The 17,485-nt window shown below is 37.3% G+C and overlaps 1 protein-coding gene across 1 annotated transcript in view; it reads left to right on the top strand.

The window, feature by feature from the left end:
• The window catches only part of HEPHL1 (hephaestin like 1), a 77,816-nt gene that overhangs the window by 54,580 nt on the left and 5,751 nt on the right, over positions 1-17,485 (top strand). Inside the window, exons 13-17 of the mRNA XM_017498414.2 lie at positions 3,711-3,850; positions 6,537-6,677; positions 12,225-12,331; positions 13,827-14,049; positions 15,418-15,557. Coding sequence (XP_017353903.1) covers positions 3,711-3,850; positions 6,537-6,677; positions 12,225-12,331; positions 13,827-14,049; positions 15,418-15,557 — 751 coding nt within the window. The remainder of the gene's footprint in view (positions 1-3,710; positions 3,851-6,536; positions 6,678-12,224; positions 12,332-13,826; positions 14,050-15,417; positions 15,558-17,485) is intronic.

Below are 17,485 nucleotides of genomic sequence, written 5' to 3'. Positions count from 1 at the left end.
CCATTGGCAGAGTAGAACTGAACATAGATTTTCTGAAAGGCAAATCTACGTTCTCTCCAGCACACTACATTGTCCCTCCTGCCCCAGTTCCTCTTTGTTCTTTATTGCCATCTACTCCCAACTCTGCCACCATACTCCCCTCCCCACAACTCATAGAAATCCTCCGTGGCTGCGATATAAACACTACATGCTACTGTTCCTATCTTAACACATTTGTTTATTTTCTTATTTATTGGCCTTTGTTTTGACAGGCCATACTCATGAAAAGAGAGTATAATGGTTCTACCTTCTGGATATATTCAAAGTAATTTATTTTTTATTTGATTTTTTAAAGATTCCCCTCAAGAACAGGAGAATTTTAGATTCATTCAATTACTCACTAACCTATTTGTTAAACCAAACACCTCTATTCTACAAACCTAGTGCTGCCAATATAAGCTGAAGACTGGTGCTGGTACCGTGGAAAATGAAATGAATTCCAATTTGGCTTTTTCTAAAATGATTATTTCACAAAAAGGCTACTATAATTAAAGAAATAATTATATAATAATTTTGTCATGTGTACAATCTTAGCCCAGGAGTGTATAAAAATATAGCCTTTATGATTTTCTTACAACCAATATTAACGCCTACTTTAAGTCTCTATCCCAAGGGACTAGCAGGAAGGTCTCGCTTCAGTCTTCTGGTACTCCCTTCCTAGTGACATAGAGAAATGAAAGATGCTGGTGGGGAAAGGGGTGCAATGGCATAATTACACCTTTCCCTGTCACTCTGATTCTTGCCCATAGATAGATGAAAGCAAAGTGAGATAAGGACATGTTCTCATATTCAAAGTACAAGAAATGCCATAGATAACAATTCAATACAGAATTGAAATGGCAGTTCTCCCAGGGCACATCTGAGGCATGTCTGTAGATATGAGCCCAGTGACATGTACCCCTTCTGCACCCCAGTTCCTATGCCTCTGCCCTTTGTCCCGCTGTTATGGTAGGAGCCCATCTGGTTTTTGAACCACTTGTGGGTAAAGGCTGTCCCTGAGACATTTATTGTCTTGGTTAGCACAGGCCTTCTGCCCCACTTTGAGACCTAGAAGTCTTTCTTTGGGGCTTCCTAAGAACATGCTGGGAAGGCCTCAGCATCTCAGAAAGCCAACAAATGGGCCCATTGGTACAATGTCTGGGGGAAGTTTGTGTAGTGGGAAGAAATCTGAAAACAGAAATTAAGTTGCTATGAAAAAATATAGTTGTATTCCTAGTACTCCTGAGCTTGTAGAACGATATGTGTGTGATTTAACCATCCTGAGATTCTCCACAATAAACCACTGCCTATTGAGCAGCCACTGTGGACCAGGCATTCTGCTAGGGTTTTTACAAACCTTATCTGACATAACCCTTACAACACACTTGACCTATTCCATCATCTTTTGCTCAGCATCTCTTGCACCATTCTCACAAGATGATGAAAAAGCAAGTGTTTACATAGTGCTAAACACAGTCCTGAAATGTGCTTTACAGAGATTAACCCACATGACCCTCACCTCAACTCCACGAGGTAGAAGAATTATTATCAGCCTGTTTTGCAGTGGACAAAGCTGGGAAACAGTGGAATGTGGCTCCAGGTACTGCACTGGTCACTACCACATGTAACTGGTACTCCTGAAAAATGAAAGTAGAAGAAAAGTTCTCTTCCGTTGGAAATCATACAGTCTAGGGTAGAAGTGTACATGCATTTATTAAATACCTACCATGTGCTAGGCATTGTGCAGTGTGCTGGTGACAAGGTCCTTTCCCACACAGAATTCCTGGTCCATGGTAAGACTTTAGAACAAATATATGTAGTGAGGCAGCCACTATAAGACGGGAAGGGTAGAGTGCAGCAGGAGCTATGGCAGAAGCACACAGCCCTGTCTTGGGGAAAGGTAGGGAGAAGGTCGGTAGTCAGGGAGGGCTTCTGGGAGGAAGTAGTCTTTGAGTTGGGACATGAAGAGTAGTTCATTTGAAGAGGAAGGAAGCATGTTTGTAGTAGAGGGAACAACCTGTGTAAAGGTCTGGAGGTGATGGAGAGCACATCACATTCAAGAGAGTGAATGTTTAGAATGACCAGAGCATAGAGTGTAGGGGGCCAGTGATGGGAAATGAGGCTTAGGAGGTGGCAAAGGCAGATAGTGAGGGAGCTTGAGAGCCAAATTGAGGTGTTTGGCAGGGGGAAGTCATAAAACGGCTTAAAATCAGTGTGGTTAAGTGTATAGCTTAGGATCCCTCTGCCTGCAGTGTGGAGGATAGAGGGTAAGGAGGAGTACAGGTGGCAGGGAGAATGGTTAGGAGCAATTCCACCCAACACAGGTAAGTCATGCAAGTGGCTGAGATGAGAATGCAAATTCCCTCAGCGGAAGGAGATGGAAAGGGGTGAGTTTCACTGTATTTTAGAGATAAAATTAATAGATTTAAAAAATCTGTGTTTTGTGATGCCCTGCCTTGGTAATAGACGAAATGTACTATACATGTACAGTACATCTACAGTCTATCCTCCTTATTCGTAGATTCTGCTTTTGCAAATTTGTCTACTTGTTAAAATTTATTTTTAACCCCGAAATCAATTCCTGTGAGATTTTTGTGGTCATTTGCAGGTACATGTAGAGTGGCAACAAATTTATGTTGCCTGATACACACATTTTTAGCTGAGGTCAAACAAGGAGTCTCTCTGCCTTCTTGTTTCGGCTCTCATACTGTAAACAAATGTGATTGTTTTCATACTATTTAGTGCCATAGTTTTGCACTTATGTGCTTTATGTTGGTGCTTTCACTGTTTAAAATGCCCCCCTAAGCGGAGTGCTGAAGCAGTGTCCTGAGTGCAAGGAGCCTCTGGTGTGCCTTATACATGTGAGAGGGGCTTTGTTCATGTATAAGTTATAGTGCTGAGCTCAACAGTGTTAATGCTATTGAGCTCAGCAATATATATTAAATAAAGTGTCTTTAAAAAGGAACAGAAATAAAACAAGGTTATATATTGATCTGTCGATGAAAATATCGTAACCAGAGATTTGCTGGGACCTAACCCTATGTTTCCCTTAGGAACAATGGTTCAGTCTTTATTAATTCGGTTATCACAATGACTTTCTAGAACATAACTATGGTGAATAACAAAGTATCACCTCATTATTTGTAGATTCTGCTTTTGCAAATTTGTCTATATTTGTATATGGGTGTATGCACAATACATGACTACAGTCCTTCTTGACATCTTTCAAAGTGGGAACAGAAAGATGCATATGAAATCTGGAGAAACTCAGAGTGGTAGAAGGTGTGTGTGTGTGTGTGTGTGTGTGTGTGTGTGTGTCTATCATGACACACCCGTGCAGATGCATGTGTGTGAGGTTAGTTGGTCCCAGAAAAGAGGCATAACCTCAAAGGTCCTTAGGAGTCTCTAAGGTTGACCCTACTCAGCGCCTAGCAGAAGACTGCAACAGTGATTTCCAAGGGCAGTCCATGGGCTGGTGCCGGGCTGCCCATATCAGAACTCAAGGAGCTTTAAAGTGCAGATTTCTGGCCTCCTTTTCAGAAAACCTGGTACAAAAGGCCAGCTCCCCAGGGAGCACTTGATCACAGCCAGGTTTGGGGAGCATTTCTCCAGAGTACTCCTGAATCACTTAGAATCACTCAAAGCTTTTCTGCTTTCTGACAACTTTAATTTCTGATGTTTCTGATTTGCAGACATGGAGATATATTTATGAACCACACCGAAAATTGGATTGGCTCTCAGTACAAGAAGGTGGTTTACAGGGAATACACGGACGGAGAATTTGTGGAGATCAAAGCCCGACCACCACGAGAGGAGCACTTAGAACTCCTGGGTATGTCATACATTTCAGGCATACACTGTCAGCCCCAAGCATGTGCATAGACACACACTTCCATCCCTTCTCAGGCATGAGTCTAACATGTGTTCTGTTAGACTTGTAAAGAAACAGAGTAGCTTGACTGCATTCATCCAAGTGCTATATCTTCCTGCTCTACCATTATCAGGGAGAGTGCTGAGTGCTCAGCTCATAAGAAAAATAGTCATATTAAGACTACCAGATAACACACAAACAGGAATCCATGACATCAGGGCAGTCTAACTGGTGTCTGATACCCTAAACCTTCTTTCCAACCCCTCTACTGTGCCAGGAAATTTTAATTTGAAATAGTTTGCTTTCTCAGAACAGCAGGCAGTGTTTGCATCACTTTTTAAGGTCCTCAGTTATCCATGCACAATGTTATTGCAACACACCATCAAAGTGTTTATGACAAAAAGAAGCCCCTATGTGAGATGGGGCCAAGGGAGAAAGATCTGGCTTTCTCCCTTGAAAGGTCCCTCCTAGTTCAGGAGGCCCTGATTCATGGGCTTCTCAGAACCTGAGCTTCTAGACCTGGCGATCAGATAAGCTCCTCCTGCTTTCCTTCTCCACTTTTCTTCATGGCAAGTCACGAGCTCTGACCTCATCTTGGGGATAAGACCTTAAAGCAGAGGGCAAATCTAAGGGACTTTTGGAAATCCTGTTCCACTTTTGAATGCACAAGGCAGCTTATATAAACAGTGTGGCCTTACACAGTGCTTTCCAATATTAGAATAAGGCCCTACAACTCCTAGCTTGATAAATTATTAAATTAAATCGTCCATCCATTTAATGGATGTGGAGGTGTAGTAGACCTCACACCTCCACAGTCTACTAACATTCACAGATAAGCTTGTCTCATCAAATGAGTGAGTCAGCCCTGATGGACTGTGTTGTTGACAGGGCTTTAAAGACAAGGTGCTGGTTCTGCTGAGGTGCTGATCCTGCTGAGGGGTTTGAAGTGTGCCTCTAAGGCTCTTTGGTTTGGTTCTTCACAACACAAATGAGTTGACTCTTTGAGAGGCAACCCCATCAGCACTTCAGCCAGAGGAATGTGAGTACTATCTACTCATTTTCTGCAGCTCAGGGAGAGGCTTGGGCTCCTCAGACTGGGCACATGGAAGGTACACCTCAGTTCATTACTATTCCCTGACAGCAACTTGCACTTTAAATCAGTAGCCATTTGCTCTTACTCACCAGTACAGCAAGGCATGTGCAATTTAGGTGGTAATAACCACACAAATAATGATTTTAACATATGCATACATAGGCACTTGTTTGTACCTATACCCAAATGTGCTATTTAAGAACATGCAAAGCATTTTCTTTTTTTTTTTTTTTTAAGCCCACTTGCCTTCAGATTTTCTTTTCTAGCCTCGTCATTAAGGGGAAAATATGAGTGCTTTTTAGAATTTCCTGATCCATGTTAAATATTTTAAGAAAATTTTATTTATTTATTTTAATTTAATGTATTTATATTTTAAGAATATTTTAAGAAATTGAGAGGAAATTGAAAATAGTAACAGTCCAACAAATGTTAGATTTATATATATCTTTCTCAGAAAAGCAATTAAAACCGTAGTGTGAATCAGCAAGAAATGTATAGGTGTGAGCAGACCACCAACTGTGAATGTAGAATGAGAGACCCACAGGGATCAGGCACTTCTGAAATGGGAGTCTACTCACCATGAAGCAGTGCACAAGTCATGCTGCCACAGGCCCTCTCAGCTGGGTGTCGGCTCATCTCCATTGGCACACAGCCTGGTTGCTTCCAACAGAAATGCACACACCAGAGGAGCTGAAGAGCGCTTGGCTTCTTGGGATCATTGTAGTGATCCCAGAGTCAGCTACTTAAGAGTCTTGATCAGTTCCACTTGCCTGAATACTGCTTTCCTTTTTCCTCTTTGCTGTGTGCAAATAAATCTGCTTTGCATTATTAAAATATGCATATATATTTGTTTACCTTGGGTAAATAATTGTTTACTCTGTAAACACTGTAAATTGTTAAACTCTGTTGAGAGTTAGATGTATATTCATGAAGTCACTATATTAATCATAAATTAATACATAATGATTTTATTTTACTCTGATCTTTCACATTCTCTTTATACAAAATATTTTATTGGATCTTCATTATTACTATCATCCATTTACCAGATAATGAACAATTTCAGACTTATCAAAGGTTATACACAGGGGAATTACAACTGAAAGTCACCATATCATGTGCGTATGGCTTTTCTTGGAGATGATTTCTCAGTAGTAAAAAGTTAAGCATTTTCTGAGTACTTATGGTGTTTCGATGCACTGAAGTAAGCACTTTACATACATTATCTTATTCAGTCCTTACTAAAATCCTATGCGAAAGTTATTATTAAATCAACGTTACAGATGAGGAAACTGAAACTTCGACAGATTACATCACTTACCCAAGGCCTCTCTAATAAATGAAGGAGGCAGAATTTAAACCCATTGATAAAGACTACATGATATTTAATACTATACAATGTTGCTCTCTAAAGTGAAGTAGATTTATATATACATTTCTCAGAAAAGCAACTAAAGCCAAACTATTTTATTTGGCTAATTACTGTCTGTACTTAAATTACATCAATGTTGAAAGAGTAATAATAATGCACACAGGCCTGTGTTTTGCCTTTAGGCCCAATGATTCATGCCGAGGTGGGTGACACCGTCCTGATCATATTTAAGAACAAAGCCAGTAGGCCCTACTCCATCTCAGCCCAGGGTGTGGAGGAGATGGATAGTGGAAAGCAATTGCAAGTGCCCATGACAAAACCAGGTAAGTTGCATCAGAGGTCTGCTCCATCTTGAAGAGTAACACTGGAGTCAACTCTTTTCTGCTTTCAGAGGGGTCTTAAAGAGCTCAACTTCATATCAATGTGTTTTAGCCATCATCTAGTCACTCCAGTATAAGATCATCATTCATCCAATGGCCAAATGTTTATAGAATTTCTAGGGCTCCATTAGGGACTCCATTATCAACATCCTCCACCAGAGTGGTACGTTTGTTGTAATTAATGAACCCACATTGGCACATCACTATCCCCTAAAGCCCATAATTTACATCAGGCTTCACTCTTGGTGTGTACATTCTAAGGGTTTTGACAAATGCACAACAGCAAGTATGCACCATTGTAGTCCTATAAAGAATAGCTTCACTGCCCTTAAAATTCTCTGTGCTCTGGTGTTTATTCTTTCTTCTCCTTGAACCCCTGGCAACCACTGATCCTTTTACTGTCTTCATAGTTTTCCTTTTTCCCGAATATCATATAGCTGGAATTGTATAATATGTAGCATTTTCAGATTGGCTTCTTTCACTCAGTAATATATGTTTCTTTCATGTTATTTCATGGCTTGATAGCTCATTTCATTCTAGTATTGAATAATATTCCATTGTATAAATTTACCACAGTGTATCCACCTGCTTATCAAAAGACATATTATTCACTTCCAAGTTTTGGCAATTATGAATAAAGCTGCTATACATATCTGTGTGTAGATTTTTGCAAGGACATAAGTTTTCAACTCCTTTGGGTAAACACTGAGGGCATAATTGCTGGATCATATGCAAAAGTATGTGTAGTTTTGTAAAAATCCACCAAACTATCTTCCAAAGTAGCTGTACCATTTTGTGTTAAATGAGAGTTCCTTTGATTATGCTCAGGAAAAGAATGATAAATAAATAATTAAGTTCTTATTGCTCCATATCCTTGTTGTACTTGGTGTTTTGGATTTTGGCCATTTTAACAGGTATCATGTCTTTGTTTTAATTTGCAATACCTTAGTGACACGTAAGGTTGAACATCTTTACACATGCTTACTTGCCATCTGTATATTTTCCCATCTGTATATCTTTCACAGGACAGAATTTTTCAGTTTTAATGAAGTCCAGCTTATTGTTTTTTTTTTTCATGGATCATGCCTTTGGTGTTGTATCTGAGAAGTCATTGCCATATTCAAAGTCATCTGGGTTTTCTCTTTTGTTATCTTCTAGGACTTTTACAGTTTTGCATTTTCATTTACGTCTGGGATCCATTTTGAGTTAATTTCTAGATTCATTTTTTTCCATGTGGATATCCAGTTGTTTCAGCATCATTTGTTGAAAAGACTATCTTTTCTCCATTGGATTCCCTTTGTTCTTTCGTTAAAGATCAGTTAATGATATTTACGTGGTTCTATTTCTAGGCTCATAATTCTGCTCCATTGATCTATTTGTGTAATTCTTCCACCAATACCACACTGTCTCGACTACTGTAGCTTTACAGAAAGTCTTAAAGTTTGGTAGTCTCAGGCCTTCAACTTTGTTCTTCTTCAATATTCAGTTGGCTATTCTGTCTTTTGCTTTGCCGTATAAACTTTAGAATCAGTTTGTTGATATTCACAAAACACTTGCTGGGATTTTGACTGGGATTGAATTGGATCTATAGATCAAGTTGAAAAGAACTGACATCTTGACAATACTGACTCTTCTGATTCATGATCACAGAACATGTCTCCATTTGTTTAGTTCTTCTTTTACTTCTTTTATTATAGTTTGGTAGTTTTCCTCATATTATTTTAGATTTGTACCTAAGTATTTCACTTTTTGAGTTGCTAATATAAGTGGCAATGTGTTTTTAATTTCTAATTTTGCTTGATTATTGTTGGTCTATAGGAAAGCAGTTGAGTTTGGATATTAACCTTGTACTCTGCAATCTTGATATAATCGTTTATTAATTCCAGGAGGGGTTTTTTGGTCACTTCTTTCAGATTTTCTACGCAGACAATCAGGTCATTGGCAAAAAAAGATAATTGACTTCTTCCTTCTCAATATATGTACATTTTATTTCCTATTCTTGTCCTATTGCATCAGCTAGGACTTCCAGTAAGATGTTGAAATGCAGTGGTGAGAGGAGATCTTTGCCTTGTTCCTTTCCTGATCTTAGCAGGAAACCTACAAGTTTCTCATCATTCAGTGTGATGTTAGCTACAGGATTTTTGTAGGTGTTCTTCATTAAGTTAAAAAGAATTTTTCTTCCTAGTTTGCTGAGAGTTTTTTTTCTTTATCATGAATAGTTGTTATATTGTGTCAAATATGTTTCCTACAATTAGGTAATTTTTTTTATCCTGTTGATGTGATATATTACATCAATTGATTTTCAAATATTGTCTTCTTCTTATATAGCTGGGATAAATCCTGTTTGGTTGCAATATGTAATTCTTTTTTGTACATGATTGATTCAATTTACTAACGTTTTGTTGAGGATTTTTGCACTTATGTTTGTAGGTGATATTGGTCTAAACTCTTCTAATAATGTTTTTGTCTGGTTTTAGTATTAGGGTAATGTTGGCCTCATAAAACAACTTAGAAGTATTCTGCTTCTATCTTCTGAAAAAGCTCATGAAGCACTGGTATAATTTCTTTTGTAAAGTTTTGGTACAGTTCACCAGTGAACTTGTCTAGGGCTGGTGCTTTCTGTTTTAGAAGGTTATTATTTATTTATTTAATTGCTTTAATAGATATAGGCCTATTTAGATTGTCTCTTTTCTCTTGTGTGTGTGTTTTGGCAGATTATATCTTCAAGAAATCAGTCCATTTCGTCGAGGTTATCAAATTTGTGGCCATAGAGCTGTTCATAATGTTCTTTTATTATCTTTTTTTGTCCATGGGATCTGTAGTGATGTCCTCTCTTTCATTTATGATATTAGTAATTTCTATCCTCTCTCTTCCTCCTTCTTTTTCTTCTCTTCTTCCTCCTTCCCTTCTCCTCCTCTTCTCCTCCTTCTTTTCTTCTCCTTCTTCCTTCTTCTCTTCTTCCTCTTCTCCTCCTTCTCCTCTTCTCCTTCTCCTCCTCTTCTTCTTCTCCTCCTTCACCACTACTATTACTTCTTCTTCCTCTTCCTCTTCTTCTTTCTCTCTTTCTCCTTCTTCTTCTCTCTCTCTCTCTTTTTTTTTTTTTTTTNGAAACAGAGTCTTGCTCTGTTGTCCAGGCTGAAGTGCAGTGGTGCAATCATGGCTCACTGCAGCCTCAACTTCCTACTCAAGCAATTTTCCCACCTCAGCCTCCCAAGTAGCTGGGATTACAAGTGTATGGCACCACCCCTGGCTAATTTTTGTAGGTATGTAGAGATGGGGGTCTCCCTATGCTGCCCAGGCTGGTACTGTACCTTTTCTATGTTTAGATACATGAATACTTACCATCATATTACAATGGTATATAGCATTTAGCAGAGTAATATGCTGAACAGGTTTGTAGCATAGGAGCAATAGGCTGTACCATGTATTCTAGGTGTGTAGTAGACTATACTGTCTAGGTCTAAGTACACACTATGATGTTTACAAGACCTGAAATCACCTGACTATGTGTTTCTCAGAAGGTATCTCAGAAGTTATCCCCATTCTTAGGCAACTCATGAGTATTACCCCTGCTTTTCTTTTCATTACTGTTAGTATAATATGTTTTGTTTTTCTCCATGCCTTTATTTTTAATATACATGTGTTTTTATATTTAAAGTGAGTTTCTTGCCAACAATATATAGTTGGGTCTTGGTTTTTAATCCACTCTGATGGTCTTTTTCTTTTAATTGGTGTCTTTAGATCATGTAAGTTTAAGGTGACTATTGATACAGTTGGATTAAAATCTAACGTGTTTGTTATTTTCTATTTGTTATCCTTGTTCTTTGTTCCTGTTTTTGTCTTCCACACTTCTCCTGCCCTCTGTGGTTTTAATTGAGCTTTCCTTAGCATAGTAATTATAGTTCTTTTTAAAACTTTTTAAATTAGTTCCCTTAGAGTTTGAAATATACATTTATAATGAATCCATGTCCATTTAAAAATAACACAATACCTCCTCTCAGGTAGCACAAGTTACTTATATTGAAATTTTCCTGCTATCTGCCTCTTGTCTTTTGCGTATGTGTGTATGTGTTTATATATCTACATATATGAGCATATCATTTTTATTATTAGTTTGAATAAAGGTTTTCTGTTAGATCAATTAAGAATAAGAAGAAAATAATGTATTGTATACTTCAAAATTTTTAAGAGCAGATTTTACATGGTCTTACCACAAAAGATGATAAATATGTGGGGTGATGGATATATTAACTTGATTTAATCATCCCACAATATATATATCAATATATTACATTGTATACCCCAAATACATACAACAATTATTTTTTTATAGACTGCCACAGGAGATGCATAGGTATTGTGCCTGCCTATGAAAGCTCATACATTTTTATTTTATTGTTCTTACAGTAGCTTCCCCTTATGGTTTTGCTTTACTTGGTTTCAGTTACTTGAATCAACCTTGGCCTGAAAATACTAAGAAATTTTGAGATGACTTCAGTTAGAGACTATAAAAAGATATTTCGAGAGTGAGAAAGAAAGAGACTACATTCACATAGCTTTTATTATAGTATGCTTTTATACTTGTCATATTTTATTATTAGTAATTGTCAATTTCTTACTGTGCCTAATTTATAAATTAATTATAGGTATGAATGTACAGGAAAACACATAGTATATATAGGTATGGCACTGTCTGTGGTTTAAAGCATCTACTGGGGGTCTTAGAATGTATCCCTCCTGGATAAAGGGAGACTACTGCAGTAAACACAAAATTACACATAGAAATTAACACATAACTGCCTTCAAAATGAAGCATTATCCTGTGTATTTGATTTCATTATTTCATTTAATCCTCACAACAATTAGCAAAGTATAATGACCAACTCACTTTACAGATAAGGATACTAAAAGTCAATGAAGTTAAGTAGCTTTTCAAATGTAGGATAAATAGGAAGTCATAGGGTTGAGGTTTGGAACTAGGTCTCTCTGCTTCTGGTTCTCACACTCGAGAAGCTTTTAGAAAACACTGGCACCACAGTCCTAGACCCCAGACTGTCTGATTTCACTGGTCTGGGGTGAGGCCTGAGCAACAAGAGCTTACAAAGCTCCCTGGTGACTCTCATAAGAGGCCAAGGCAGAGGTCCTTGATGACTAAGATGTGCTCAAGGGCAGCTCTTGGGAAGGAGATAAACATTTAAGAAGAAAAACAGTGAAGTATAAAATGTTTTTATTTCCTGAATACACACCAGTTGGCAATAGAAACATGCAAACTAGAGGGAAGGATAGAGCCTGAAATGACAAATCTGCCTTTTCATTTTGAGATAGTAGAAATCAAGAGGGAAGTTTAATAAGAACATGTGTAATGAATGGGTAATTCTCTCCAGCAATAAACATTAATGAAAATATATAAGGACCTGCTTGTATTTCTTCAGATAAATCATCTGACTCACAGGTAATTTTAATAAATTTTTTCCATTTCATTTATTTCAGGAGAAGTAAAAACTTATAGATGGAATATTCCTAAAAGATCTGGTCCAGGGCCTTCTGATCCCAATTGTATTCCATGGGTTTACTATTCAACAGTAAACTTTGTGAAGGTAAGGGGGAGAGAGCAACCAGAAGGCTTAAAATAATCTGGATGAAAGTTGATTACTCAGGTCATCACAACTTGGGTTGATATATGTGAAAGTGTGTCATGATTTAGAGCAAGGGTCTCATACTATGGCTATTTACCAAATCTAGCCATGCCGAATTTACATTTACATTGTCAATGGTTGACTTGAGTAGCTGCAACAGAGACTGTATGACCCACAAAGTCAACGATATTTACCAACTGGTTCTTTCCAAAAGAAAAAAAAAAAAGGTTTGCTGACCCTTAATTTAAAATATGTGGGCTAAAAACAAAAAAAACTCAACGTTTCAATTACCAAATTTAGAACTGAAAAAGATAAAAGGTTTCAAGCAAAAGAGGATATGTAAATATATAACAATAAAATAACTTAGAATACAAGTTATTTGATTTATGGTTTTGGACGTGTGAAACCTGTTCATTTTAAATGCATTATCAGGGCTACTAGGGCTCAGGAAAAGAAAGTTCACTCTAAACATAGTAACTGAAACTATAAAGCTATTTGAATGATAAATGATCTAACTTTGAAATAAAAGGCAAAGTTTCAATATTGAATTTGAGCCAGGTATGTGTATGTAAAACAACCACAGTCTTAATTACATACCATAAACCAAAGTCCAATCTAAAGTCGTTATCTGATGTAAAATGTAAGCATTGCCTATTAAAGAAAAAATGGGAGGGATTATCTTAACCTTCCTCTTAGACATTAGATGGCTTGTATTAATGTCCTTGACTTGTACTAGACAGTTCTAGAGTTCAGGAGATAGGTATACAAGGCACTTGAATAAACTTACATATGAGAATTATGGGAAAAATCCATATTTATTATTTTACACATCACAACAAATATTTATTGAGCATTTGTGATGTGCAAATGACCCCACCAAATACTATGAGAGATGCATATACGCTTGTCTTGAAGAAACGTATAACTTTGTGGGGAAAATAATACATGTCCACACTTGTAATCGTACAGCCCTGAATCTGGTGAATTCTATAGGAGAGGTAGGCTAACTAAGTACTGCAGAAGGCTTTGGAAGGAGAGTCTAGGAAGAAAGAGCATTGTGAGCAAAGCTGAAAATAGGAAAGTAGAGGGAGTGTTTGGGACATGCTGAGAGTCCCATTTTGCTATCATATGGGGTTCAATAGGAAATCAAGGGGTAGCCTAGGCTAGAAAAGTTCATTAGGAGGGCACAGAGAGGGGCTCACAGACCTGCAAGGATTTGTATTTAATTCTGCAGGCCATGGAGAATCACTGAAGACTTCTAGATATGGGAGTATAAAGACTAATGTGATGGTAGTCAACAGGAGGGACTGGAGGTGGGGTGAATCAGAGCTGAGAGAGGAATCAATTTCTAGTCCAGGGTGAGGTATTACGACCCTACACTAGAATGGTGTCAGGTGGAATTAAATGTTATTAAATTACTTAATGGCTTTTTAAACTCAGTTTATTTATCTTCCAGGATACGTATAGTGGTTTGATGGGTCCTTTGATTACATGCCGAAAAGGAGTCTTGAATGAAAAGGGAAGAAGAAGTGATGTTGATTATGAATTTGCTCTTTTGTTTTTGGTGTTTAATGAAAATGAATCCTGGTATCTGGATGACAATATTAAGAAGTATCTCAACAAAGATCCACGAAATTTTAAGCACACTGATGATTTTGAGGAAAGCAACAGAATGCATGGTATATCTGAAGTTTAAAAAGAAGCCTATGTTAAGATAAGGTCATAGGAATTCCTGTAAATGTAGGAGGCTCCCAGCATCCTTCTCTGAGCTTTTTCTCCTTCCCAGGGACACCTGGACTGAAAGAAGTCCTCTAACGCTTTCCCTCAGACTGAACCAGCCTAGCCACTGGTTGGCTGGCAACAAAGTCACTGAGGCTTTGAACCAACTTGTAGGGGCATATATTTCTGAATGCTGAGATCTCTAAACTCCAACACTGTGATGTAATATTTTAAAAACAAATCACTGTGAAGTGATACCTTCACTGAGGCTGAATCAACCTGTAGGGGCATATATTTCTGAATGCTGGGATCTCTAAACTCTAAGACTATGAAGTAATACTTTGAAAACAAATCATTGCTTATTGTCATATTTTTGTAAGAATATGCTATAACTTCTATTTGATCAAATTTAAGGGCCAGATTTAATTGTTTCTGGGATATGAAACAAAATCTCAAATTTCCATTTTAATGTATCTATGCTACTTAACTCTATATAATTTAAGGTGGTTTTTTGGTGGGAGTAATGTGTTTGAATTGACACATCCACAGTTTCTCAACAGCAGCTATTTTGGACCAAAAGTGAACAAAAAGGCCTTGCCCAAGGTCACAATGCTAGTTGTTAATATAGATTAGAATATAGTAGCCTGATTTCCTATTCAGCTTCTCTTTCCACTACCAATTTTGCTTTCTTCTCCTAAAGATTTCTTAGTGTGCGCTCCATTTTTAATGAATGCAGGTCATTTGGTTGTGCCATGATGCATGGAATAAAAAGTCAGTAGACCCCGGAGGAGTGGGAGTCACCATCATGTAAACTCAGTTTGCTTTGGTCATTGTTAGGTCACAGCCTCGGCCCATGTGAAGCTCTCACCAGGCTGTTATTTCAGCCAGGAGATTCAGCTTTCTTTTATTTTTGGAGATTCTCAATAAGTGAAATATTAAGAAAATAGCTTCTAATTCCCTCCATTTTGATTTATATAAACTTGTTTATGCCTTAGTTTGCTCTCTGTAGAGTGGTATAAATCTGGCTACCTCTCCAATGAGCCTGTAATTCCCTTCATAAAGCTATTCTGCTGAATAAACAAAACACTGCCACCAAGATGTGGCTTTAAAACTGCTATTTCTTTATTCTCATTCTCTTTATAGAAAGATTTCTCAGTAATCTGAATTTTGGGTCTAGAATGGTGGGACATCGCTAGGGGTGAGAGAGATTGTTACATGTTTACTAGACAGATGAAAATATCAGTGACCTAAAGATCTTCTGGAAACATTTCACAAATCAGCTTATCTTTTAACTAACCAAAGGTTATTTTCTTATCACCTTTTTAAAGCTATTAATGGAAAGATTTTTGGGAATCTCCACGGCCTCATAATGAATGAAGATACAATGACAAACTGGTATTTGTTAGGGATAGGAAGTGAAGTAGACATACATACCATCCATTATCATGCTGAGAGCTTTCTTTTCAAAGTAAGTATAAGGAAAGTGGTTTGGGAAAGACTTTTTTGAACGAACAAATTCAATGTGTCTCCATGGAAAATAAAAGTTACTTGGTAATAATTCTTTGAGGGGAGGTGAGAATGAAACAGAATAATGTGATTGTACACTTTCCCTGGTAGATATTTCATAATATGTATATGTATGTCATTGTGCTTATAAAAATCTCTCCAAGCCTCAGATGAGAGTTTTCTCATCAACTACCTGTGGATAACTCTGCCCACTCTGGAATATGCTGTTAATATTGTATATGAAAGTACTGACAGCATTTGTCCCTTTTCCTCACCCTCCCTTTTTTCTTTCCCTTTCCTTCTCCCCACTTTTTTCTTTTTCTGTCTGATTAGCTAACAGAGTAACTCTATCCAGTAAAGGAGTTATTTTAAGTTCTGGCCTGAGCTGTCAAACTTTATCTTGACTTTTGCCCTAGTGAGCTCTGCTGGACCATGTGTGACCTTCAACCCTCTAGCATCAAGCTATACCATATGGGTGGTGCTCGCTGTACAGCAGAACCACATGGAGAACTATGTATAAATCCAATTGCCAGGCCCCACCCCAGACCTGCTGAATCAGAATCTCCATGGATAAGGTCCAAATAATCCGTCATCTCAAGTTCTCAGTGCTTTCTACAAGGAAGTGGAATAGAAAAGAACAATCACATTCAATGTGTGGGGAAAACTGGAATTGATCTTTTCTAGTTAGATGTGAATAAATGGTAACTTTAATAAAACACTTAATATCCTTTCTCTTCTGTGTATTTCAACATTGTTTCGGACAGCAGGTATTAGTCTGCTATGATTAGAGTTTCGCATATTAAATGCCTATGTTGCTTTTCAGAATTTGGCATTTTTAAACTCGCATTTAAAAAATTATATTAAAAATTTATAAAATTTAATAAAATATATAAAATTATAAAAGTTAAAATATACTTAAAAATATAATTTACATTAAATACAATTCACCGTAGTGTACAGTTCTCTGTTGATAAGGACATGTAGTAGTGTAACCAATGGTAATCAAAATATAGAATACTTTTATTTGCCCCACAGATTTCCCCATTGCACCTTCTAGTGTCAACTACTTCCCCATACTTAATACCTGGCAACCACTGTGTTTATAGTTTTGCCTTTTTAAAAAAAGATTACATGGAAATCAGAGTTTGTAGCATCTTGAATCTGGCATGTTTCATGTAGCATAGGCATCCGAATTGCATCCATCTTGTTATGTGTATCACTGGTTTGTTTCATTTGATTGTTGAGTAATATTCCATTGTAAAGATACAATGCATCCATCTTGTTATGTGTATCACTGGTTTGTTTCATTTGTTTGTTGAGGAGCATTCCATTGTAAGGATACAATGCAGTTCGTTCATCCATTCTGCTGTTGAGGAACACTTATTTCCAAGGTTGTTTATTACAAATCACTTCCTTACAAACATTTGTGCACACATTTTTGTATGAACATAAGTTTTCATTTTCCTTGAGAAAATACCTAGAAGTAGGATTGCCATGTGGTAAGTGCGTTTGATTTCATAAGAAACTGCCAAACTGTTTTCCAAAGAGGCAGTACCATTTTGCATCTCCAAAGAAATATATCAGAGCTCCATATGTTGCACATCCACAACATGCAGTGGTATTTTTAGTTATTATTTCATTTTTTTTTCCCTTAGGCATTCCCCCCTTGCAAGGTGATGTAGTGGTATCTAATTGTTTTTTATTTGCATTTTTCCAATGGCTAATGATATTGAGCATCTTTTCATGTGTTTATTTATAATCTGTCATCTGTAAATCTTTGGTGAAGTGTCCACATTTTAAGGCCATTTAAAAAATTAGATTACTTGTGGCCGGGCGTGGTGGCTCAAGCCTGTAATCCCAGCACTTTGGGAGGCCGAGGTGGGTGGATCA

Source organism: Cebus imitator, unplaced genomic scaffold, assembly GCF_001604975.1.
Source record: "Cebus imitator isolate Cc_AM_T3 unplaced genomic scaffold, Cebus_imitator-1.0 Scaffold241, whole genome shotgun sequence".
NCBI classification, from domain to species: Eukaryota; Metazoa; Chordata; class Mammalia; order Primates; family Cebidae; genus Cebus; species Cebus imitator.
Note: the sequence above shows the minus strand (reverse complement) of the source record. Positions and strands in the feature narration are given on the sequence as shown.